Here is a 25,337-nt window from a genome sequence, read left to right as displayed (position 1 = left end):
ACACCTGCATGTGCACTGCACGTGCACACACCCGCACACGAACTGCATGCACACACCTGCACGTCACTGCAAACACACACACCTGCATGTGCACACACCCGCACACGAACTGCATGCACACCTCTGCACATGCACTGCGCACACACAGCCATATACGCACACCCACACACCTGCACGTGCACTGCACGCACACCCACACACCTGCAATCACCTGCATGCACACCAGATCTACACACACCCGCACACGAACTGCATGCACACCTCTGCACATGCACTGCACACACACAGCCATATACGCACACCCACACACCTGCACGTGCACTGCATGCACACCCACACACCTGCAATCACCTGCATGCACACCAGATCAACACACACCTGCACTCAGACTGCACACACACACCCCCGCACATGCACTGCGCACCCACACACCTCCACGTGCATTGCATGCTCACCCCTGCACGTCACTGCGCACACACGCCCGCACCTGCACGTGCGCTTCACCCCCCTTTCTTCCCTCGCAGCCCCGCCCCCGCGGCCTCTGCCCCGCCCCCACTTCCGCTCGCGCGGCCCCGCCCCGTGACGCGGCGGGTGACGTCAGGCGGAGCTGTCCGCTCAGCACCGCGGGCCGGGCCGGGCCGGGACCATGCGGCGGGGCCGGGCCGGGGGCGCAGGTAGGGGCGGGGCGGGGGGCCCCCACGGGCCGGGCGGGGGGGGCCCTGGGAGGCGGGTTGGGGATCCGGGGGGGACCTGCGGGGCGGGTTGGGGTTCCGGGGGGACCCTGGGAAATTGGGGGGCTGGAGGCGCTGAGGAGCCGCGGGGGGGACCCTGGGAGGCGGGGGGGCTGGAGGCTCGGAGGAGCCGGGGGGGGACCCTGCGGGTGGGGGGGCTGGAGGCGCTGAGGAGCCGCGGGGGGGGGACCCTGCGGGTGGGGGGGCTGGAGGAGCCGGGGGGGGACCCTGCGGGCCGGGTTGGGGTTCCAGGTCAGCAGGTTTATTTCCTGGCTCCACTGCCCAGGGACTTGGCCGACAGGTTTGGAAGCTGTAACGTTGTCACTGCCCAACAGGCAGCCCAGAAACGGCACCAGCGCCCCACGGCCAGGGACTGCAGAGTTAGGCCAGCTGGCCCGGTGTGGGGGTGGCGGGGGTGGATGGGGATAGCTGCGCCGGTGTGGGAGTGGCGGGGGTGGATGTGGATAGCTGCCCTGGTGTGGGGGTGGCGGGGATGGATGGGGATAGGTGCGCTGGTGTGGGGGTGGCGGGGATGGATGGGGATAGGTGCGCTGGTGTGGGGGTGGCGGGGGTGGATGGGGATAGCTGCGCCGGTGTGGGGGTGGCGGGGGTGGACGGGGATAGCTGCGCCGGTGTGGGAGTGGCGGGGGTGGATGTGGATAGCTGCCCTGGTGTGGGGGTGGCGGGGATGGATGGGGATAGGTGCGCTGGTGTGGGGGTGGCGGGGATGGATGGGGATAGGTGCGCTGGTGTGGGGGTGGCGGGGGTGGATGGGGATAGCTGCGCCGGTGTGGGGGTGGCGGGGATGGACGGGGATAGCTGCGCCGGTGTGGGGATGCCGGGGCGTGGAAGGGGAAAGCTGCGCCGGTGTGGGGGTGGCGGGGGTGGAGGGGGATAGCTGCGCCGGTGTGGGGGTAGCGGGGGTGGACGGGGATAGCTGCGCCGGTGTGGGAGTGGCGGGGGTGGATGTGGATAGCTGCGCCGGTGTGGGGGTGACGGGGATGGATGGGGATAGCTGTGCCGGTGTGGGGGTAGCGGGGATGGATGGGGATAGCTGCGCCGGTGTGGGGGTGGCGGGGGTGGATGTGGATAGCTGCGCCGGTGTGGGGGTAGCGGGGGTGGATGGGGATAGCTGTGCCGGTGTGGGGGTAGCGGGGATGGATGGGGATAGCTGCGCCGGTGTGGGGGTGACGGGGATGGATGGGGATAGCTGTGCCGGTGTGAGAGTGGCGGGGGTGGATGGGGATAGCTGCCCTGGTGTGGGAGTGGCGGGGATGGATGGGGATAGCTGCCCCGGTGTGGGAGTGGCGGGGATGGCTGGGGATAGCTGCGCCGGTGTGGGGATGGTGGGGATGGATGGGGATAGCTGCGCCGGTGTGGGGGTGGCGGGGATGGATGGGGATAGCTGCGCTGGTGTGGGGGTGGCGGGGAGGGATGGGGATAGCTGTGCCGGTGTGAGAGTGGCGGGGGTGGATGTGGATAGCTGCCCTGGTGTGGGGGTGGCGGGGGTGGATGGGGATAGGTGCGCTGGTGTGGGGGTGGCAGGGATGGATGGGGATAGCTGCGCCGGTGTGGGGGTGGACGGGGATAGCTGCCCTGGTGTGGGGGTGGTGGGGGTGGACGGGGATAGCTGCGCCGGTGTGGGAGTGGCGGGGGTGGAGGGGGATAGCTGGGCCGGTGTGGGGGTGGATGGGGATAACTGCCCTGGTGTGGGGGTGGACGGGGATAGCTGGGCCGGTGTGGGGGTGGATGGGGATAACTGCCCTGGTGTGGGGGTGGACGGGGATAGCTGGGCCGGTGGGGGGGTGGCGGGGGTGGATGGGGATAGCTGCGCTGGTGTGGGGGTGGCGGGGATGGATGGGGATAGCTGCGCTGGTGTGGGGGTGGCGGGGATGGATGGGGATAGCTGCCCTGGTGTGGGGGTGGACGGGGATAGCTGGGCCGGTGTGGGGGTGGATGGGGATAGCTGGGCCGGTGGGGGGGTGGCGGGGGTGGATGGGGATAGCTGCGCTGGTGTGGGGGTGGCGGGGATGGATGGGGATAGCTGCGCTGGTGTGGGGGTGGCGGGGATGGATGGGGATAGCTGCCCTGGTGTGGGGGTGGACGGGGATAGTTGCGCCGGAGTGGGGATGGATGTGGATAGCTGCCCTGGTGTGGGGGTGGTGTGGGTGGATGGGGATAACTGCCCTGGTGTGGGGGTCGACGGGGATAGCTGGGCCGGTGTGGAGGTGGATGGGGATAGCTGGGCCGGTGTGGGGGTGGATGGGGATAGCTGGGCCGGTGGGGGGGTGGCGGGGGTGGACGGGGATAGCTGCCCTGGTGTGGGGGTGGATGGGAACAGGTGCCGCAGGCTGGGGGCAGGAGGGAAGGCAGGTGGATGGTTGGGGTGACCAGGTGGGGCAGTAGTAATGTCTCTGCACCTCACCAGCCCATGGCCTTGGCTCCTGCTGAGTGTTTGGGGTTCAGAGAGCCTGTGAACACTCTCTGCCCGCCCGCCCGCCCGCCCCCGCCTGGAGAACGCCCGGGCGAGCGGTTCCCCGCTCTGGACTGGGAAGGCACCAAGGCCCGAAGGGCAGCGGGTGTCCGGCCAGCAGCCCCAGGCATTTCCTCTCCCCGGGTGGGAGCAGGTGGCGGGGGGGACACTGCCCGGGGGGTGACCGGGCTCCCATCCTGCTCCTCTCTGTGCACACTAGCGTGTGAGCCCCCGGGCTGGGAAACACCCACTGCCGAGCTCTGGCTTCCCGGGAACAAGGTCTCAGGCCAGCCCTGCCAGGCAGGAGCCGGGACCCTCTGGCAGTACGAGGCCTTCCCGCCAGGGCCCCTGGGCGCCAGACAAAGAGAGGAGGAGCTGCAGCCGGCTGGCTCTCCAGAAGGCTTTGCAGCACAGTATCCTAGCAACACCCGTCCTCGCCTCAGCAGCCTGCCTGCTGGGAACCTCCGGAGGGTGCACCTGGATGCTGGGAGCAAATGGGAGGTTGCCAAGTGGCAGGATGGTATGGTACGGGGCATGGAGAGGGGAGGCCTGGGACAGGATGGGGCAGGGAGCGGAGCATGGGGCAGGACACTGGACGCTGGGGTGGCATGTGTGGGCACAGGCAGAAAGCGCTGGGTGGAGTGAGCAGCGCAGAGTGGGCTTGGCTAGGGCAGGACAGGGTGGTGCTGGCCGTAGGGGGTGGGACAAGGTGGGGAGGAGTCCAGTGGGTTGGGACGGAATAGGGCCTAGTATTGCCTGGGTGGGCAGGGCAGGGCAGCATGGCGGGGCTGGGGCTGGAGCGTGTGCTGGGGGGCAGGGCGGGATGGCATGCGGCGGGGCGGTGGAGTGACGTGGTGTTGGAAAGGGCAAGCCAGAGTCCCAGTGGTGTGAGCAAGATGGGGGCCTGGAACCGCGTGGCGTGGGACGGGGCAGTGGGGGCTGGGACGGGGCAGTGGGGGCTGGGACGGGGCAGGCTGGTGTGGGACGGGGCAGGGGGGCAGGGACGGGGCAGTAGGGGCTGGGACGGGGCAGGGGGGCAGGGACCGGGCAGTAGGGGCTGGGACGGGGCAGTAGGGGCTGGGACGGGGCAGGTTGGTGTGGGACGGGGCAGTAGGGGCTGGGACGGGGCAGGTTGGTGTGGGACGGGGCAGTAGGGGCAGGGACGGGGCAGTAGGTGCTGGGACGGGGCAGTTGGGGCTGGGACGGGGCAGGGGGGCAGGGACGGGGCAGTGGGGGCTGGGACGGGGCAGTGGGGGCTGGGACGGGGCAGGAGGGCTTGGGACGGGGCAGTAGGGGCTGGGACGGGGCAGTAGGGGCTGGGACGGGGCAGTTGGGGCTGGGACGGGGCAGGCTGGCGTGGGACGGGGCAGTAGGGGCAGGGACGGGGCAGTAGGGGCTGGGACGGGGCAGGGGGGCAGGGACGGGGCAGGGGGGCAGGGACGGGGCAGTGGGGGCTGGGACGGGGCAGGGGGGCTTGGGACGGGGCAGTAGGGGCTGGGACGGGGCAGTTGGGGCTGGGACGGGGCAGTAGGGGCTGGGACGGGGCAGGCTGGCGTGGGACGGGGCAGTAGAGGCTGGGACGGGGCAGTAGAGGCTGGGACGGGGCAGTTGGGGCTGGGACGGGGCAGTAGGGGCTGGGACGGGGCAGTAGGGGCTGGGACGGAGCAGGCTGGCGTGGGACGGGGCAGTCGAGGCTGGGACGGGGCAGTAGAGGCTGGGACGGGGCAGTTGGGGCTGGGACGGGCCAGTAGGGGCTGGGACGGGGCAGTAGGGGCTGGGACGGGGCAGGCTGGCGTGGGACGGGGCAGTAGAGGCTGGGACGGGGCAGTTGGGGCTGGGACGGGGCAGTAGGGGCTGGGACGGGGCAGGATGGCGTGGGACGGGGCAGTAGGGGCTGGGACGGGGCAGGCTGGCGTGGGACGGGGCAGGGGGGCTGGGATGGGGCAGTAGGGGCTGGGACGGGGCAGTTGGGGCTGGGACGGGGCAGTAGGGGCTGGGACGGGGCAGGCTGGCGTGGGACGGGGCAGTAGAGGCTGGGACGGGGCAGTAGAGGCTGGGACGGGGCAGTTGGGGCTGGGACGGGGCAGTAGGGGCTGGGACGGGGCAGGCTGGCGTGGGACGGGGCAGTAGGGGCTGGGACGGGGCAGTAGAGGCTGGGACGGGGCAGTTGGGGCTGGGACGGGGCCGTAGGGGCTGGGACGGGGCAGGCTGGGGTGGGACGGGGCAGTAGGGGCTGGGACGGGGCAGGCTGGCGTGGGACGGGGCAGGTTGGTGTGGGACGGGGCAGTAGGGGCAGGGACGGGGCAGTAGGTGCTGGGACGGGGCAGTAGGGGCTGGGACGGGGCAGTAGGGGCTGGGACGGGGCAGGCGGGCGTGGGACGGGGCAGTAGGGGCAGGGACGGGGCAGGCTGGCGTGGGACGGGGCAGTAGGGGCTGGGACGGGGCAGTAGGGGCAGGGACGGGGCAGTAGGGGCTGGGACGGGGCAGGGGGGCGTGGGACGGGGCAGTAGAGGCTGGGACGGGGCAGTAGGGGCTGGGACGGGGCAGGCTGGCGTGGGACGGGGCAGTAGGGGCTGGGACGGGGCAGTAGGGGCAGGGACGGGGCAGTAGGGGCTGGGACGGGGCAGGGGGGCGTGGGACGGGGCAGTAGGGGCTGGGACGGGGCAGTAGGGGCTGGGACCAGTGGTGAGCTGGAGCGGGTTCCCACAGGTTCTCAAGAACCGGTTGCTAAAATTAGACCTCCGTGGAGAACCGGTTGTTAAAGGGCCAGGGGGTGGGCAAAGAACTCTGGTCCGTGGGCCGGACCATCCTGTTGCTCCCAGGATTCCCAGCTGGGGAGGCTGAGGCTCCCCCAGCCCTTCCCCTGTTTCCCCCCAGCTGCAGCGTGGCCAGCCACCGGCATCAGCTGGGCAGCTCCGCTGAGCTCCGGAGTCGTCCTGCTGCTCTGAGCTGCCGGCAAGGTAAGGGGGAGGGGGCTGCAAGCTCTAGGGCTGCCGAGGGGGCAAGTGGGGCAATTTGCCCCAGGCCCTGCAGGGGCCCCCGGCCCCACGAGTATGTCTCCCCCTGCCCCGGCCCCTCCCCCACTCTTCTCCCCTTAAATCAGAACTTTTTATAGGGAACCGGTTGTTAAGATTTTGGCAGCTCATCACTGGTGTGGGACGGGGCAGGCTGGCGTGGGACGGGGCAGGGGGGCGTGGGATGGGGCAGTAGGGGCTGGGATGGGGCAGTAGGGGCTGGGACGGGGCAGGCTGGCGTGGGACGGGGCAGGGGGGCGTGGGATGGGGCAGTAGGGGCTGGGATGGGGCAGTAGGGGCTGGGACGGGGCAGTAGGGGCTGGGACGGGGCAGGGGGGCGTGGGACGGGGCAGTAGGGGCTGGGACGGGGCAGTTGGGGCTGGGACGGGGCAGTTGGGGCTGGGACGTTTGCACTGGCTGAGAATGAGCCTGTGCCCTGTAATTAGAGCCTCGTTTGCAATGATGCCGGCACAGGAAGGGAAGCCAGGCAGGCGTGGGAATCTGGGTGCTGTCACTTCCTGACTTTCTAGCGCAGCGCAGCCCCTTGCTGGTCCAGGAGAAGTCAGGCCAGTGGCACGGCTGGTGGGAGTGGGCGCAGTGATGGCTCCCCTCTCCTGACTCCAGCAGTCCCAGGCTCACTGGCCCGGGGTCGGGTGGAGAACAGCACACACTGAAAGGCAGCTGGTGAAGCTGGCCCGGGGTGGGATGGACAGGTGTCGGGGACTGGGGAGAAGAGGAGACGTTCAGACCCAGCTGCTGCACTAGCAGCACCCTGGATCGAGGAGATTGTCTGCTGCTGGCAGTTCACAGTCTCCGGGTCCTCTCCCTCGTGGCATGGCAGGCGGCCAGCAGGCGTGAATGCTGCTGAGCAGAGGCAGGGGAGTCTCTGGCTGCAGCTGGCCCACCCCAGAGCGGCTCCTGCGGTGCAGGGGAAGCACTGGAAGCCAGTTGGGAAGGTGATGCCACCTCCCCACAGCCACGGAACTGACTCAAGGGCCTCAGTTTAATACTCCGAGCGCATGGCCCCCAGGGAGCCCGTTTTCAATCACGTACCCTGGTCACCCACTAGGGCCCTCAGAGCCTGAGGGGCCACAGCTCCGCTCTGCAGCATCAGCTGTGGGTCTCCTCCCTCCCCCGGGAGCAGCCTGTGGTCGCTGGGCTGCAGCTGGCCCATGCACGTGGGCCTCTTCCCCGGGGCACTCGGGGATTAGGCGCCCAGAGCTCTCATTAGCAGCTTTGCTGCAGGCTGCCAGCGTAATCTCCAGGGCGGGGAGAGGATGGAGCTCGGAGGATTCCCTTCCACAGATCCATCCTGCCATCATTACCTGCACCATTCTCCGCAGCACCCTCTGCTGAGAGCGGCGGGACGTCGGAGAGCTCTTCCGAGCTAGCGCTCCGGAGCCATGCGCTAGGCGGGGCTGGCCCACAGAAAACCTTTACCGCTGTCACGGAGTGTGGGGGAGTCCGGCCCTGCACCCCTCTTCCCGGTCTCACAGTGACTCTCAGCCAGCGAGTAAAACAGAAGGTTTATTGAACAACAGGGACACAGGATACAGCCCAGCTTGGGTTCAGAGCCAGGACCCCTCAATCTGGCCTTTCTGGGGGGTTTCAGGGTGCTTGGATCCCAGCCTAGGATCCCCTGAAACCCACCTCCCAGCTCCCAACCGAAGACTGATTTCACTTCCCCCCTCCCTTTGTCTAGCTACCGGCTAGAGGTGAGACCTCCCCTCCCCCAGGCCAGGCTCATGTTACAGCTGCATACCTGTCTCTGCCTACCAAGCACACAGACAGCCCCTATTCCATCACACCTCTCCCCCCTCCGAGACTGAACTGAGCGGGGTCACTCTGCCCAGTGACCTGGGGAAGTTCAGGGCCTCCTCTCCGGGACAGCGCGTCCGCTATCAGGTTGGCACTTCCCTTCACGTGGACCACGTCCATGTCATAGTCCTGCAGGAGCAGGCTCCACCTCAGCAGCTTGGCGTTGGCTCCTTTCATCTGGTGCAGCCAGGTCAGGGGAGAGTGGTCGGTGTACACGGTGAAGTGGCGCCCAAAGAGATAGGGCTCCAGTTTCTTCAGGGCCCACACCATGGCCAGGCATTCCTTCTCGATGGCCGCGTAGTTCTGCTCCCGGGGTAGCAACTTCTTGCTCAGGTACACGATGGGGTGTCTCTCCCCCTTTTCATCCTCCTGCATCAACACCGCCCCCAGGCCCATGTCGGAGGCGTCGGTAAACACCATAAAGGGCTTGTCAAAGTTTGGGTTTGCCAGAACTGGGCCTTTGAGCAGAGCCTCCTTCAGTGCCTGGAGAGCCTGCTGGCACTGCTCGGTCCAGACCACCTTGTCCGGCTTCCCCTTCTTGCATAGCTCAGTGATGGGGGCGGCTATGGCACTAAAGTGGGGCACGAACCTCCGATAGTACCCCGCCATCCCAATAAAGGCCTGGACCTGCTTTTTGGTCTGGGGGGCGGGCCAGTCTCTGATCACCTCCACCTTGGCTGGTTCCGGCTTTAGGCAGCCGCTCCCCACCCGATGGCCCAGGTAAGATACTTCAGCCATCCCCACCTTACACTTCTCAGCCTTGACGGTTAACCCCGCCTCCCGGAGTCGGTCCAGCACTTGTCTAACCTGGAGCACGTGATCCTCCCAGGTCTGGCTGAAGACGCAGATGTCATCAATATACGCCACAGCAAAGCTCTCCATCCCCCTCAGTAGCTGATCCACCAGGCGCTGGAAGGTGGCCGGCGCTCCCTTGAGGCCGAAGGGCAGGGTCAGAAACTCATAGAGCCCCAGGGGGGTGATGAAGGCCGATTTCAGCCTGGCATCTGGGTCCAGCGGCACTTGCCAGTAGCCCTTTGTAAGATCCATGGTGGTGCGGTACCGAGCGCCTCCCAGCTTGTCTAGGAGCTCATCAGGCCTTGGCATGGGGTAGGCATCAGATACGGTGATGGCATTGAGCTTTCGATAGTCCACGCAGAACCGGATCGACCCGTCCTTCTTGGGGACCAGCACCACTGGGGAGGCCCAGGGGCTGGCGGACGGCTGGATCACCCCTAAAGCCAGCATGTCCCTGACCTCCCTTTCCAGGTCCTGGGCAGTCTTCCCGGTAACCCGAAAAGGGGAGCAGCGTATCGGGGTGTGTGCCCCAGTCTCCACCCGGTGGACAGTCAAATTAGTGCGCCCAGGCTGGTTGGAAAACAACGGTCGGTACAGTTGCAGCACCCCTCTGATCTCAGCATGCTGAGCCGGGGACAGCTGATCTGAGAGGGGAATCGCCTCCAGGGGGGAACCAGCCTTTGTCCCTGGGAATAGATCCACTAGAGGGTCATCCCCTGGCTCCTCCCAGTGGCCACACACGGCCAACACCATATTTCCCCGGTCATAATATGGCTTCATCATATTCACATGGTACACCCGGCGGTGGTGCGCCCGATTCGACAGCTCCACCACATAGTTTACCTCATTCAGTTGCTGGACAACCTTGAAGGGCCCTTCCCAGGCAGCCTGGAGTTTGTTTTTCCTCACGGGGATGAGAACCATCACTTGGTCCCCGGTGGCGAAGGCGCGGGCCCGCGCCGTGCGGTCGTACCAGACCTTCTGCTTCCTCTGGGCGCGGGCCAGATTCTCCCTGGCCAGGCCCATGAGCTCAGTAAGCCTTTCCCGGAAGGTCAGGACATACTCCACCACTGACTCGCCATCGGGAGCGGCCTTCCCCTCCCATTCGTCTCTCAGCAGGTCCAGGGGCCCCCTTACCCGCCTTCCATATAACAGTTCGAACGGCGAAAACCCAGTAGACTCCTGGGGTACCTCCCTGTACGCAAACAGCAGGTGAGGTAAGTACTTGTCCCAGGCCTGTGGGTGCTGGTGCATGAATGTTTTTAGCATCATCTTTAGCGTCCCGTTGAACCTCTCCACCAGCCCGTTGGTCTGGGGGTGGTACGCTGAGGCCCAGCTGGGTCGGACCCCACATTTCTCCCACAGGGACTGGAGCAGGTCCGACATGGAGTTGGACCCCTGGTCCGTTAAGACTTCCTGGGGAAACCCCACCCGGCTGAAAATAGTCATCAGCGCATCCGCCACGGTGGCTGCTTCGGTAGAGGACAAGGCCACCGCCTCGGGGTATCGAGTGGCGAAATCTACCACCACCAAGATGTATTTCTTTCCTGACCGGGTCGCCTTGCTGAGAGGCCCCACCATGTCCATGGCCACCTTCTGGAAAGGCTCTTCTATGATGGGCAAAGGCCTCAGAGCTGCTTTCCCCTTGTCCCGGGCCTTCCCCACCCGCTGGCAGGGGTCACAGGATTGGCAGTACTGCCGGACATGGGTAAAGACCCCAGGCCAGTAAAAGTTCTGTAGCAGCCTCTGCCTGGTGCGCCGGATTCCCTGGTGCCCTGCGAGGGGGATGTCATGGGCCAGGTACAGCAGCTTGTGGCGAAACTTCTGGGGAACCACCAGCTGCCTCCTAATCCCCCATGCCTCCACCTCCCCGGGGGGAGCCCATTCCCGGTACAGGAACCCCTTCTCCCACAGGAACCTCTCCTTGCAACCTCTCCTCATGGTCTGCGCTGCATTGAGGTCAGCCCGGTCCCTGGGCTTCTGCAAGGAGGGATCCTTCTGCACCTCGGCCTGGAACTCAGCAGCTGGGACAGGGAAGGGGCCCTGCTCTCTCTCACCGGCTGGGTCTGAGGCCGCAGCCTCTCTGGGTCGTGTCTCTGGGCGTTCCCTCCCAACCAGGCACTCGGGCAGAGTACTTTCCCCGTTGTCAGGGTGCAGAGCCCTGCGCCGACTCTGACTACGGGTCACAATCAGGGTACCCCGGGTATTGCCGGGCCAGGTCTCGAGGTCCCCCCCCATTAGCACCTCTGTGGGCAAATGGGAGTGCACTCCCACTCCTTGGGGCCCTCCTTGACCCCCCACTTCAGGTGCACCCTCGCCACGGGCACCTTGAATGGGGTCCCGCTCACGCCCATCAGGGACAGGTAGGTATCAGGCACCATCCGATTTCGGCCCACCACCTCGGGCCGGGCCAGCGTCACCTCTGCGTCTGTGTCCCAGTACCCAGTGACCTTCTTCCCATCCACCTCCAGGGGAACAAGGCACTCGCTCCGGAGGGGCAGCCCCGTGGCCACCCTGTAGCAGCCCCTTGGGACCGGAGCATCCAGCCCCCCAGAGGCGCTGACCGGGTGCCTTCCTCCCTCCTCCCCAGGTGGGACGCTGCCAGCCCCCCTCTCTTGGGCATGTTGCCCCTCCTCCGATTGGGTCTGTATCCAGTCAACCCTCGGCGGGTTGTGTCTGCTCGGTCTATCTCTGAGCTTGGGGCACTGGGCCCGTATGTGGCCTTGTTGGCCACAGTGAAAGCAGCCCATGTCTCGTGGGTCCCCTCGAGGGGTCGGGTGGATCTGACGCTGGACGTTCCCCTTTTGTGGGGGTTCTCCGTAGGGCCCCGCTGGGACGTCCCGTGGTGACTCTCTCTCTGCGTTGAGGCAGACCTGCCCCCTCGAGACTCCTCCCTGCCATCCCCTGCCCGACTGTCCACATATTGGTCGGCCAGCTGGCCGGCATGCTGCGGGTTCTCCGGCTTCTGGTCCATCAGCCATCGCTTCAGGTCGGATGGGCACTGCGCATACAGGTGCTCCAGTACGAATAGGTCAAGCAGGTCCTCTCTGGTTTGGGCCCCGGCTGTCCACTTGCGGGCGTACCCCTGCGCCCGGTTGACCAGTTGCAGGTAGGTGCCCTCCCGGGTCTTACGTTGACTCCGGAACTTCTTCCGGTACATCTCCGGGGTCAGCCCAAACTCGCGGAGCAGGGCCTCTTTGAACAGGTTGTAGTCCCGCGCCTCCGCCCCTCTCATTCGGCTGTACACCTCCACGGCGGTGGAGTCCAGTAAGGGGGTGAGGCGCCGGATCCTGTCTGCGGGGTCCACCTGGTGCAGCTCACAGGCATTCTCAAAGGCCGTCAGGAAGGTGTCTATGTCCTCCCCCTCCTTACGCGGGGCCAGGAAGTTCGTATCGAAGCTCTTTGTAGGCTTGGGCCCCCCCTCACTCACCGCAGCCGGGGTCTTACTGTTGTTCTGCTGGGCCAGGGCCAGTTCATCTCTGCGCTGCTCCTCCTTCTCTCTCGCTTCGAATTCACGTTGCTTCTCCTTCTCTCTCGCCTCGTATTCACGCTGGCTTTGTCTTTCCTCATATGCCCTCAGCTCCTTACGCTCCTCCATCTCCATCCGTTTGATCTCTCTCTCCAACTCCAGCCGCCTGAGTTCCACGGAGGCCGAGCGTCGCCGGGACGATCCTCTGCTGGCTGGGGGGGTCACAGTGCCCTCGGTAGCTGGGCTCCTCCTCCCCCTCCCCCTAGGCCTAGGGGTGGGGGGTCTCGAGAAGCCCTCATCCGCCGACTGGCCACTCCCAGCGAGTCCAGACATTGGGGCCTGCGCTGCATCTGCCCGGCTGCTTCCCTCAGAGGCCGGGTCCGGTTCATTGACTCGATCTCTCTCCTCCAGCCGGGCAATCAGCTGGGCCTTGGTGAGCTTCCCATAGTGCAGCCCCCTCTGCTTACATTGCTCCACCAGGTCACACTTGCGCTGCGTGGCATACATCTTCCTGCTGGCCGCTCGCAGGCCGGGGTGCTCGCCGCTCCCCACGGGTTCCAGGGGGACCCCTAGTGTGCCAGTCCTTGAGGTCACCACCCCTCTGCCAGGGTCGAGCTGCAGACTCCTCCGCCCCGGGGCTCGCTCGCTGTGATCCCCTGGGGGACCCTGTTACTGCCAAGTCCTTCCCTCTGGCCACACTCGCCCAGGGGTGGATCGCCCCTTCGTTTTACTGCTCCCCAGTCACTTACTGCAGGAAGCGCCGTCCGCGGGGTGCAGTCGATCCCACCGCTGCCACCAGTTGTCATGGAGTGTGGGGGAGTCCGGCCCTGCACCCCTCTTCCCGGTCTCACAGTGACTCTCAGCCAGCGAGTAAAACAGAAGGTTTATTGAACAACAGGGACACAGGATACAGCCCAGCTTGGGTTCAGAGCCAGGACCCCTCAATCTGGCCTTTCTGGGGGGTTTCAGGGTGCTTGGATCCCAGCCTAGGATCCCCTGAAACCCACCTCCCAGCTCCCAACCGAAGACTGATTTCACTTCCCCCCTCCCTTTGTCTAGCTACCGGCTAGAGGTGAGACCTCCCCTCCCCCAGGCCAGGCTCATGTTACAGCTGCATACCTGTCTCTGCCTACCAAGCACACAGACAGCCCCTATTCCATCACAACCGCACATTGTCAGTGGGCAGTTTGTGGTCCTCTGCGAGGAGCAGCCCTTTTCCCACGGGTCCATCCGTCCGTCTGTCGTGACTGGTATCTGAGCTGTGCTACCGCTTGTCCGTCTAAGGAACATGGCATCTCCTGCTTGCCGTGCCAGAGGTGGCACAGGGCTCGCGCCGCATGAGCCTGGAGGATGATCCCCGGTAGAGCGCCACATCTGGTGGCGGGGGCAGAGGCAAGCCTGCGGGCTGCAGTGGCGCTGGGAGTCCCTGCTCTGAGGTTGTCCCCGCTTGTTACAGGGGGTAATGGGACTTGTCCTGGGTGCGACTGTTCCAGGAGCTGTACGCCCACACAGCTCTCGGCAGTTCTCATCCTCCAGCAAAGGCCAACACTAAACCACGTCACCGACAGACTCTGTACAGGGCTGGAAACATAACAAGGCAAAGTGCATGCAGCAGAACCTGAGAAGATTCAGTGCCGGGGCCTTCGGGGGACCAGTAGGGGCTGGGATGGGGCAGGTTGGTGTGGGACGGGGCAGTAGGGGCTGGGACGGGGCAGGTTGGGGCAGTAGGGGCTGGGATGGGGCAGGCTGGCGTGGGATGGGGCAGGGGGGCGTGGGACGGGGCAGTAGGGGCTGGGACGGGGCAGGTTGGGGCAGAGGGGCTGGGATGGGGCAAGGGTCCTGTCATGGATTTCCAGGGCATTAGAACGGCCAGCCAGCAAATCGTGTGTGTGTGTGTGTGTGAGACAGAGACAGGTTGTGCCGGAGTCAGCACCTGTCTCCCAGCTGGTGCCTGCTCCAGCCGGAGCTAAGCCCTGTCGCCACGCCACAGCTGCGGAGTCAGGATGCGACAACGGGCGTTTTCAGTTTCCGTTCCCTTTGCTATAGCACTGGCACCTTCCCGAGCGGAGGAGGCTTTGCAGTCGGACCCGGCATCTGTGCTCAGCCCTGTCCCTGTGAAACTTCTCCTGATGGTTGGAGCCCCAGACTTGCACAGGTGCAGAGGGGCTGCCCCCGAGCCCTGCCCGGCAGCCCTGCCTGGGGGGCGGGGGAGGGCGGAGAGGCTGCTTCCCCAATTCCCTGATCTTAGATCAGATCCAAACTGTTAACGTTGGGGGTTGTGGGTCAGCACTGGGAGCAGCAGCAGAGCTGTGTATGGACCGGGAGTCTCGGGCTAGAACACCAGAGAGGCTGCCAGGGGGGGCCCGGGAGGGGCGGAGGAGCATCCCCAGGCAGGGCTGGGGGGACAGACGGGGCAAGGGTGCTGCCAGGGGGCTGGGGCAGGTTGGGGGGCAGGGCAGGGCAGGAAGGGGGCCAGGCAGGGCTGGGGGATAGGGCAGGGGGCAGGGCGGGAATGGGGCTGGGGGCAGGTTGAGGGGCAGGGCTGGGGGAATGGGCAGGGGGCAGGGAGGGCAGGAAGGGGGGTTGGGGGGGCGGGGAGGGCGGGGAGGGCGGGAAGGGGGCTGGGGAGTTGGGGGGGCAGGGGGGCTAGGCACGGCGGGGGTGCGGGGATGTAACAAGAGGCTGTAGCAGAGGAGGCAGCCGGTGGGTAATTTCCCTGCAGCCAATCAGCGAGTGTCTTGCCTCCCTTAGCAACAGCGAGCGGACCAATGGGGTGGCAGCGAGCCGGCAGCCCCCCCCCCCGAACGTGGGGTCACTCCGGGGCCCTGCCAGCCTCGGGCCCAAGCTGGCGTCGGCTGCCCGGCCGGCGCCCCTGAGCCGGCTCAGCACCAGGCCCCATTGTGGGGGGGCAGCAAGGGGCCCACAGTGCAGGGAGCCCAGACCCTGAGAGCAGCCCAAGTCCCTGCCACGCTGGGCACCCCTTGCCCCCGGCCGGCCACGGTGCAGCACCCCCGGCCAGCCGGCTCAGCCGCGGCCCCGCACCCCTCGTCCCCGGCCGGCCACAACCCGGCACCCCCAGCCACCCGGCTCAGCCAGGGCCCCGCACCACTCACCCCCGGCCACCCGGCTCAGCCGCGTCCCAGCACCCCTCGCTCACAGCCACCCGGCTCAGCCGCATCCCAGCACCCCTCGCCCACGGCCACCCAGCTCAGCCACAGCCTGGCACCCCTCGCCCACGGCCACCCAGCTCAGCCACAGCCCGGCACCCCTCGCCCCCGGCCGGCCACAACCCAGCACCCCCAGCCACCCAGCTCAGCCAGGGCCCCGCACCCCTCGTCCCCGGCCGGCCACAACCCGGCACCCTCAGCCACCCGGCTCAGCCAGGGCCCCGCACCCCTCGCCCACGGCCACCCAGCTCAGCCACAGCCTGGCACCCCTCGCCCCCGGCCGGCCACAACCCGGCACCCCCAGCCACCCGGCTCAGCCAGGCCCGGCACCACTCACCCTCAGCCACCTGGCTCAGCCACAGCACAACACCCCCAGCCACCCGGCTCAGCCACGGTCCCTCACCCCCGGCCACCCGGCTCAGCAACGGCCCCGCACCCCTCACCCCCGGCCACCCCGGCTCAGCAACGGCCCCTCACCCCCGGCCACCCGGCTCAGCCACGGTCCCTCACCCCCGGCCACCCCGGCTCAGCAACGGCCCCTCACCCCCGGCCACCCGGCTCAGCCATGGCCCAGCACCCCTTGCACCCGGCCACCCGGCTCAGCCACAGCCCAGAACCCCTCGCCTCCGGCCGGCCACAACCCAGCACCCCCAGCCACCCAGCTCAGCCATGGCCCGGCACCCCCAGAGCCACCTGGCTCAGCCACGGCCCCGCAACCCTCGCACCCGCCACCCGGCTCAGCCATGACCCCGCACCCCTTGCCCCTGGCCACCCGGCTCAGCCACAGCCTGGAACCCCTCGCCCTCGGCCACCTGGCTCAGCCACAGCATGGCACCCCTTGCCCCCAGCCGCCAATCTCAGCCATGGCACGGCACCCCCAGGCAGCCGGCTCAGCTGCAGCACTAAGGGCTCTTCAGTCTGGCAGAGACGTCCGGAACCAGAGCCCATGGCTGGACGCTGCAGCTGGACAAATCCCTATTAGAAATAAGGCCCTGATGTTTAACGGTGCAGGTGCTTCACCCGTGGAACGAGCTCCCAGGGGAAGCGGTGGAGTCCCCTTCACTTGGGGACGGGGTTCCCGTCCAGCCGGGGCCTTTCTGGGGTGGCTTTGGCTGAACAGAAGTTACTGGGCGCAGTGCGGGGGGCCCAGGGCTAGGCCGGAGTCAGGCGAGCTCTTCGAGGGTCCCGTCTGGCCTGGAGCCCTGTGGGGCGGTGCTGGTGGTGTGGGTCCCTCCGTCAGTGCCTGGTGGCTGCGTTCTCTGGGATCAGTCCTGCCCGTCTGGGGTCTCTCTGTGCAGGGCTGTGCTGTTGGTTCAGGCTTGGGATCTCTGGGTTAGTGCCAAGGCTTTGGGTTGGGTCTGGAGGGGGTTAGCGCCTGTAACAGCTGTTACCGTTCCAGCGTCGCTGCCTCAGTTTCCCTGCTGGTTTACATCTCACCCTGGTAGTGGGGCAATTATGGCCTCAGTTTCCCTCCTCTCAGAGTAGTTTGGCCCCTGAGCCAAACTAACAACCCTTCACTTGTGGGGGAGCCAATGGGACTGAACCAAAACAGCCCCTTATAGACTTTCCTGAGCCCCAGTCACCCTCCATCGCCGCCCCGGCCCCAGCCCTGCCCCGACGCCGGGGGAGCCGCTCCGTGGCCATCCCCGGCCCCAGTCCCGCCCCCCGACGCCGGGGGAGCCGCTCCGTGGCCACCCCCAGCCTCAGTCCCCCCCCAGACGCCGGGGGAGCCGCTCCGTGGCCATTCCCAGTCCCCCCCCCCAGACGCCGGGGGAGCCGCTCCGTGGCCATCCCCGGCCCCAGTCCCCCCCCCAGACGCCGGGGGAGCCGCTCCGTGGCCATCCCCGGCCCCAGTCCCCCCCCAGACGCCGGGGGAGCCGCTCCGTGGCCATTCCCAGTCCCCCCCCAGACGCCAGGGGAGCCGCTCCGTGGCCATCCCCGGCCCCAGTCCCCCCCCAGACGCCGGGGGAGCCGCTCCGTGGCCATCCCCGGCCCCAGTCCCCCCCCAGACGCCCGGGGAGCCGCTCCGTGGCCATCCCCGGCCCCAGTCCCCCCCCAGACGCCGGGGGAGCCGCTCCGTGGCCATTCCCAGTCCCCCCCCAGACGCCTGGGGATCCGCTCCGTGGCCATCCCCGGCCCCAGTCCCCCCCCAGTCTCCGGGGGAGCCGCTCCGTGGCCATTCCCAGTCCCCCCCCAGACGCCGGGGGAGCCGCTCCGTGGCCATCCCCGGCCCCAGTCCCCCCCCAGACGCCGGGGGAGCCGCTCCGTGGCCATCCCCGGCCCCAGTCCCGCCCCCCCCGACGCCGGGGGAGCCGCGCCGTGGCCATCCCCGGCCCCAGTCCCCCCCCTCCCGACGCCGGGGGAGCCGCTCCGTGGCCACCCCCAGCCTCAGTCCCCCCCCCAGACGCCGGGGGAGCCGCTCCGTGGACATTCCCAGTCCCCCCCCAGACTCCGGGGGAGCCGCTCCGTGGCCACCCCCAGCCTCAGTCCCCCCCCCAGACGCCGGGGGAGCCGCTCCGTGGCCATCCCCGGCCCCAGTCCCCCCCCCAGACTCTGGGGGAGCCGCTCCGTGGCCATTCCCAGTCCCCCCCCAGACGCCTGGGGAGCCGCTCCGTGGCCATCCCCGGCCCCAGTCCCCCCCCCCGACGCCGGGGGAGCCGCTCCGTGGCCATCCCCGGCCCCAGTCCCCCCCCAGACGCCGGGGGAGCCGCTCCGTGGCCATCCCCAGCCCCAGTCCCCCCCCCAGACGCCGGGGGAGCCGCTCCGTGGCCATCCCCGGCCCCAGTCCCCCCCCAGATGCCGGGGGAGCCGCTCCGTGGCCATCCCCAGCCTCAGTCCCCCCCCCAGACACCAGCGGACCTGCTGTGACTCTCCCCCCCACCCCCCCTCGATTCAGGGTGAATGGCTCTGTCGTGCCAACTAGCCTTTTACACGCTCTATAGAGTGAGGCTCAGCCATCCCAGCAGTCTTCTGTCCGGGGCCCCTCTCCTACCTGCCGGGATGCAGGGGGGTTCCTCGCCTCTTTGCGGGATGCAGGGGGGCTCCTCGCCCCTTTGCTGGATGCAGGAGGTTCCTCGCCCCTTTGCGGGATGCAGGGGGGTTCCTCACACCTTTGCTGGATGCAGGAGGTTCCTCGCCCCTTTGCGGGATGCAGGGAGGTTCCTCGCCCCTTTGCGGGATGCAGGGGGGTTCCTCACACCTTTGCGGGATGCAGGGGGGTTCCTCACACCTTTGCTGGATGCAGGAGGTTCCTCGCCCCTTTGCTGGATGCAGGGGGGCTCCTCGCCCCTTTGCTGGATGCAGGGGGGCTCCTCGCCCCTTTGCGGGATGCAGGGGGGCTCCTCGCCCCTTTGCGGGATGCAGGGAGGTTCCTCGCCCCTTTGCGGGATGCAGGGAGGTTCCTCGCCCTTTTGCTGGATGCAGGGAGGTTCCTCGCCCCTTTGCGGGATGCAGGGGGCTCCTCGCCCCTTTGCTGGATGCAGGGAGGTTCCTCGCCCCTTTGCTGGATGCAGGGGGGCTGCTCGCCCCTTTGCGGGATGCAGGGGGGCTCCTCGCCCCTTTGCTGGATGCAGGGAGGTTCCTCGCCCCTTTGCTGGATGCAGGGGGGTTCCTCGCCCCTTTGCTGGATGCAGAGGGGTTCCTCGCCCCTTTGTGGGATGCAGGGGGGCTCCTCGCCCCTTTGCGGGATGCAGGGAGGTTCCTTGCCCCTTTGCGGGATGTAGGGAGGTTCCTCGCCCCTTTGTGGGATGCAGGGGGGCTCCTCGCCCCTTTGCTGGATGCAGAGGGATTCCTCGCCCCTTTGCTGGATGCAGGGGGGTTCCTCACACCTTTGCTGGCGGCCCTGGGCTGGGCCCCCGTCAGGAAGCTCCCCCTGGCCCCCTTCCCATGGCCTCCCCCAGCTCCTGCCAGAGCCCCCTGGTCCCTGCGCCTTCCTCCCCACAGCCACTCCAGGGCTGCCTCCTACTCCAGCCTGGCTCCCTGGTGCCAGCACAGGGTCCAGCTCTGTCCCGTGGCCTGGGAGGGCACCAGGCATGGGGGGGGGCGGCTGAGCTCCCCCCACTGCAGTGCTGCAGGGATCAGGGGGGCTCTGGGGTGGGCACCCAGCCTGCAGCTGCCTGGGGCTTGCTGGGTGCTCGGGGCAGGCTAGCTCTCATCCCACCCCCTCCCCGTCACTCTGCCCTCTCACCAGCTGGAGGAGGCTCCTGGATGCAGCGCGGCCGGTGGGGTGTGCGGAGGGCGTGGGGCGTCTGATGCCCCCGCCGGGATCGCCAAGAGCCATGACCTCAACTGTGCAGACGCTGCGCTTCAGGCTGCTGCCGCCCGAGCCCGGGCAGGAGTGGGTGCCCAACTGTGAGCAGGAGATCGAGCGCCAGTACCAGGTGGTGCCCTCGGTCGTGTGCGCCATGTGCTGCCTCTTTGGGATCATCTATTGCTTCTTCGGTGAGTCCGGCAGGGCCGGGCTGGCTGCCTCAGCTGTGCAGCAGGGCAGGGAGTGGGGGGAGCAGGGCAAGAGATGGGGGCTTGGTGAGTGCGGGTGACGGGAGGACAGGCAGAGAGCGGCAGCCATCGCCAGCCTGCTTTGCATCCCTGCTCTCCCCCGTACATGTGGGGACACTGAGGCACAGGGGTGGGGCCTGGCCTCCCGCCAGCTCACAGCGAGTCAGTGGCAGAGGTGAGAAGTCCTGGCACCCAGCCATGCTGCTCTGGTCCGCTTGAGCCCACTTCTCTGTGTGCGGGGCCCCTGGCTCCTCGCCCGTGTTCCTCCCTCCAGCCAGGCAGAGCCAGCGGGTGGGGTGAGGCCGAGCTGGGGGAGAGGGGACTGGGGCGGGCGGCAGGGCCAGGGCAGCTGGCTGCAGTCTGACAACGACTCTGACAGAGCTCAGGGGTTCGGGCGACACAGCGAGACTGGGAATTCGTTCTGCCATGGACGCGACGTAGTTCTCCCCGCAAAATGGCAGCGCATGTGGTGTCATTTTATCACATCCTGAAAGCACCCGGCTCGGTCAGCCAGGCCATCGCCGAGCCGCAGTCAGTATCTCTGGCCTAGCACATCCGTGCCTGCACCGAGGCCGCCTGCGGCGAACCCTGGCACCGCACCCCCCAGCAGGAGCCCCCCTGCTCTCGGGTGGCGCAGAGGGGAGCTGAGTGTGCGCCAGGGAGGGCTCCTGCCAACGTCGCGTCCCCGCTGGCCGGACGGAGCCTGCGGCAATGACCAGCCCTGCTCTCCCTAGGCTACCGCTGCTTCAAGGCCGTCATGTTCCTGACTGGGCTGATGTTTGGCTCCATCATCATCTTCATGCTGTGCTACAAGGAGCGGGTGCTGGACACGCAGCTGAGCGTGGAGGCCTCGGTGGGCATCGGGCTGGGCATCGGCGTCCTGTGCGGGCTGGTCACCATGCTGGTGCGCAGCGTCGGGCTCTTCATGGTGGGGCTGCTGCTGGGGCTGCTGCTGGCGCTGGCCACGCTGGTGGCCATGGAGCAGTTCTACCACCCGCCCACGGTGTGGATCCCCATCGGGCTGCTGCTGGGCGTGGGCATGCTCGGCGCCGTGCTCACCCTGCAGTGGCAGAAGTTCTTCACCACCCTCTCCACGGCCGTCTTCGGCAGCGCCATCATGACCGTCACCGTCGACTACTTCATCGAGCTGCTGCTGCTGGTGCAGTACGTCTACGAGCGCGTCAAGGTGGCGCCCGCGCGGCCCATGTGCTGGTACAGCTGGGTCATCCTGGGCGTCTGGCCTGTCCTCGCCACGCTGGGCGTGCTGGTGCAGTGGAAAGTCACGGCCGAGGGGTACTCCCACACCGAAGGTGAGGTGGGACGGGCAGGCGAGGGACGCGGGGAATGGGGGATCAGAGGTGATGGGTGGTGTGGGCCGTTCGCAGGCTCTGAGTGATTGGGGGGGTGTTGTGGGGTGGGAGTCACAGGCTCTCAGTGATTGGAAGGATGACATGGGGGGGGTTGCAGTGTCCGGGAACCGTTGGGCGGGGGATTGCAGGCTCTGGTTGCCGGGGACGGGGGTTGCAGGGTCCGGGTACTGTGTGTATGTGGGAGGGGTTACAGGATTCGGGTGCTGTGGGGGGTTGCAGGATCTAGGTACCGTGGGGTGGAGGGTTGCAGGTCTGGGTGCCGGGGGGGTTGCAGGATCCGGGTGCCAGGGGGGTTGCAGGTCTGGGTGCCGGGGGGGTTGCAGGTCCGGGTGCCGGGGGGGTTGCAGGTCCGGGTGCCGGGGGGGTTGCAGGGTCTGGATGCCGGGGGGGTTGCAGGGTCTGGGTGCCAGGCGTGGGGGGGGGGTTGCAGGTCTGGGTGCCAGGGGGGTTGCAGGGTCTGGGTGCCAAGGGCCAGGGGGGTTGCAGGTCTGGGTGCCGGGGGGTTGCAGGATCCAGGTGCCAGGGGGGTTGCAGGGTCTGGATGCCAGGGGGGGTTGCAGGGTCTGGGTGCCAGGCGTGGGGGGGGTTGCAGGTCCAGGTGCCGCGGGGGTGCAGAACAGACCCCTCACTCCCCATCTCACCCCCCAGTGGTTATCAGCCGGCAGCAGCGCCGGGTGCAGCTGATGAGGATCAAGCAGCGGGAGGAGCGGAAGGAGAAGAAGAAGCAGCGGAGGCCACCCCATCCCCCTCCCCACCCACACAAAGCCCACCTGCCCGAGCCCAGCTACCGACGCAAGCCAACCCCCGTGCGCCGCTTTGACGGGGACGTGCTCTCCCCCGTGAGTGCCGTGCCCCGGGCGCTGGGGCTGGGCGTGGGCCGGGGGAGGCAGGAGCCCAGCGCTCTGGGAAGGGGTGGGCTCTGCCCTGCACATTCACAGCGTCGCCTCGTTCTGCCAGAAACACAATGAACTAGCGGGAGGGACTGAGCCAGCCCGCGGTCTCCTTGCCCTGCAGCTCCCCACGGGCATCAGCCCCGGCCGGGGGCCCCTTTGCCTTCTCCCGCCAGCGCCTGGGGTTCTGGACAGAGACCAGCGCCTGAACCAGAACTGAACCTGCCCCACTTCTGGGGGTGGGGGTGGGGAGAGCTTTCCCATCCTCCGTCCTCAGCTACAGCTGACGGGGGATGCCAGGTCCTGCTTCCCAGTGTGAAGGCATCAGACACCCCCAGTGAGCAGCACCCAGCTGGCCACACTGGCAACGCCTCCCTGGCTGAGCACCAGCAGGGGGTGACCCCCCCATAGATCCCCAAACCCTCCTCTCTGCTCCTGACACAGCGCCCCCACCCCAGCACCCGTCCCTCCTCCCCCACATCCCCCACCCCTGCCCGCCTGCATGCTGGGCCTGGCCGCCAGCCTGCTGCCCTCATCGGGGCCGGCTGGCCCCAGGGCAGGAGCAGCTCTGCTGCCTGGACTCCCCCTGTGGTCCCACCCCTGGGGGGCGAGTGCCCCCGGGCCTTTCCCCCAGACTCCCACACGCTGCCCCAGGCTGCAGAGGGCCCCACCGAGCGGGGGAGAACCGCCTGCTGCAGCAACCTGAACTAGGGAATTGACTTCCCTGCCCTGCCCGGGTGTGTGGCAGTGGCCCCACCTGCTGGGGAAGGGCTGTACTGCAGCAGCCTGGCAGGTCCTTCCCCCAGACAGGGCCAGCAGAGCCCCAGAGCTGGGGGAGGGGAGGGGGCTGGGGTGGCAGCCAGAGGGCTGGGGACATGATGCTCATGTCCCACCTCTCTCATCCAGAGCTACATCCAGAGCTTCCGGGAGCGGCAGACGGGGACGTCGCTGAGCAGCCTCATCACAAGCACGCACGCCGTGGTCGACCTGGACTATGACTGCGGCTCTACGGTGCCCTTGACCATGGGCTCTGGCCCAGCTCTTCGGGTATAGCCCAGACCCCCCGACCTCTCGTGACACCAGCAGCAGGGCCCCGCCAGGGCCAGCACGGACCAGCCCTCCAGACACGCCAGGGCCCCGCCAGGGCCAGCATGAACCAACACGCCAGGGCCCCACCAGGGCCAGCACGGACCAACACGCACACGCCAGGGCCAGCACGGACCAGCCCTCCAGACGCACCAGGGCCCTGCCAGGGCCAGCACAGACCAGCCCTCCAGACACGCCAGGGCGAGCAGGAGTCAGCGCCAGGGGTGTTGGAGGGGACGCTGTGGCCCGTTTGGGGCAGGGAGCCCATCGACGGGGCAGGCGCAGGGCCGTGCCCAGTGATCGCTGGCCGGCGAGCAATGCAGGGAGAGGGTTAGTCCTGCTCGCTGGCACAGGCCCTGCATGGCGGCATGGGACACGTGGACTCGTGGAGCAGGGTGAGCGCCCCACCGCCACTTCCCGAGGGGGCACAGCCCGTGGCAGGGCCTGATGAGCCAAAGGCGCCCCAGAGTGCCTGGTGTCCCCACCTTTCTCCCCGAGGCCCCCAGGGCAGCTCCCTCCATGCCAGCCCTTAGCCCCCCACTGACCCCCAAGCAGCTCAGTGAGCAGCTTCCTGAGAGCCTGTTCCCCCCATTCTCTGCCCCCCAGCGTAGCTCCATGGTGCCTGTTCCCCCCCATCTCTGCCCCCCCCAGCATAGCTCCATGGTGCCTGTTCCCCCTCTCTGCCCCCCAGTGTAGCTCCATGGTGCCTGTTCCCCCTCTCTGCCCCCCAGTGTAGCTCCATGGTGCCTGTTCCCCCCCCCCTCTGCCCCCCAGCGTAGCTCCGTGAGTGCCTGGACACACCCCAGCTCCCTGGGAGCTGTCCCCCAACGGCCCTGGGCCAGAGCAGCGCCGGGAGAGGCTGTTCCCTCAGAGAACGGGCCAGGGTAGGTGCTGTCCCAGCCACTCGCCTGCCAGGCACTGGGCTGGGGGCTGCGGGCACTGCCCGCCTGGAGGGGCAGTGTGAGCGCGGCTGCTCTGCTCCCCGGTGCACGTGAGGGATAGTCTCGTCCCTGGGACTGGGCCACTCATGCTGCAGGGCCAGCAGCTGCCAGGCCTGCCCGGGACTGAGGCATTTCCAGCTGTGTCTGCCCGTCGGCCTCATGGCAGCCGGCACCGCCCCTGCGACTTGCACCTCGCTGCCCATTCTGCTGGCACAGAACAAGAGGCACCTGGCTGACACAAGGAGGGGAATGGATCATGGGGCCTCCCCCGCTCGGGGCCCTGCCCTGCCCCTGGTCTGCCTGGGGGGCTCAGGAATGGAAGCCGAGGCCTGGGGGACTGGCTTGCTCAGGGATATGGAGCCTTCACCTCTGGGACCGAATTGGGCCACGTACTGGCGCTGTTTGCGGGTGACTGGATTTTGAATGGGGATGGGGAGGGAGGGGGCCCGGCTGTGGGCTGGGCTGGGGGGTTGCAGAGCTGAGGCTGGGACACTGGGGGCTGCATTTTGCAGCTGCGGGGGCACAAAGCAGCCTCCCCTCCAGCCAGCCGCTCTGGCAGGCCTCCCTGCCCCAGCCCATGGGCTGTTGGTGTGGCTGGGGCTTGTATTGGTTGATCACTGACTGAACGGGGCCGTCAGACCTGGGATGGCCCCTGCCCTCCGCCCAGGCTGGAGCGTGGCCCCCAGGAGGCTGCTGGGGCTGCACAGAGCTGGAGCAGGATGGGGCCCTTTGCTGGGTGCTTTGCGAGGGGCTCTCCTGCCATCGCTGCCCCAGCCGTCACTGGGCCTGCCTGAAACTCCCACCAGGGAGCCCAGCCCGCGGACAGGAGCCGCGGCTGCTCCCTGCCCCCCAGCCGAGCGACTGGGACCAGGGAACTCCTGCCCCCGTCCTTGGGGCGGGGTCGTACCTGCGCGCTCGGCCCCCTCCCCATCTAGCCAGGGGCGGCTGCATGTTTCTCGTGCCCCGATGCCAGGACCCTGCGCCCTGGTCCCTGCCCCCCGTTCAGTCTTTTTGTAAATGTGCCAAACGCTGCCGGGGCCCAGCCACGCAGTAAAGAGCCTTTTGGAGCCGCGCCTCTGCCTGCTT

The 25,337-nt window shown here is 67.9% G+C and overlaps 1 protein-coding gene across 2 annotated transcripts; it reads left to right on the top strand.

The window, feature by feature from the left end:
* The first annotated feature begins 602 nt into the window (after positions 1-602).
* On the top strand, positions 603-24,550 carry TMEM198 (transmembrane protein 198). 2 transcript variants are annotated; one of them, XM_045031711.1, is made up of 5 exons: positions 603-674; positions 19,657-19,907; positions 20,699-21,274; positions 21,983-22,173; positions 23,131-24,550. In XM_045031711.1, the coding sequence occupies exons 2-5, from the start codon at positions 19,718-19,720 to the stop codon at positions 23,275-23,277; spliced, it is 1,104 nt and encodes a 367-aa protein (XP_044887646.1). In that variant the 5' UTR covers positions 603-674; positions 19,657-19,717; the 3' UTR covers positions 23,278-24,550. The 2 variants fall into 2 exon arrangements, with proteins under 2 accessions (XP_044887646.1, XP_044887647.1); XM_045031712.1 differs by lacking the exon at positions 603-674 and adding an exon at positions 3,442-3,729.
* Positions 24,551-25,337: the final 787 nt, after the last annotated feature.

Source organism: Mauremys mutica, chromosome 10 (assembly GCF_020497125.1).
Source record: "Mauremys mutica isolate MM-2020 ecotype Southern chromosome 10, ASM2049712v1, whole genome shotgun sequence".
NCBI lineage: Eukaryota > Metazoa > Chordata > Testudines > Geoemydidae > Mauremys > Mauremys mutica.
This window is presented reverse-complemented; position numbering and strand designations above follow the sequence as displayed.

Bases quoted from the DNA above. Each gene is read 5' to 3' on its own strand.
- TMEM198 (XM_045031712.1), top strand. From the start codon at position 3,686: ATGCTGGGAGCAAATGGGAGGTTGCCAAGTGGCAGGATGGTATG. The intron at 3,730-19,656 runs GTACGGGGCATG...CCCTCTCACCAG, and splicing joins CCAAGTGGCAGGATGGTATG to CTGGAGGAGGCTCCTGGATG. The intron at 19,908-20,698 runs GTGAGTCCGGCA...TGCTCTCCCTAG, and splicing joins GATCATCTATTGCTTCTTCG to GCTACCGCTGCTTCAAGGCC.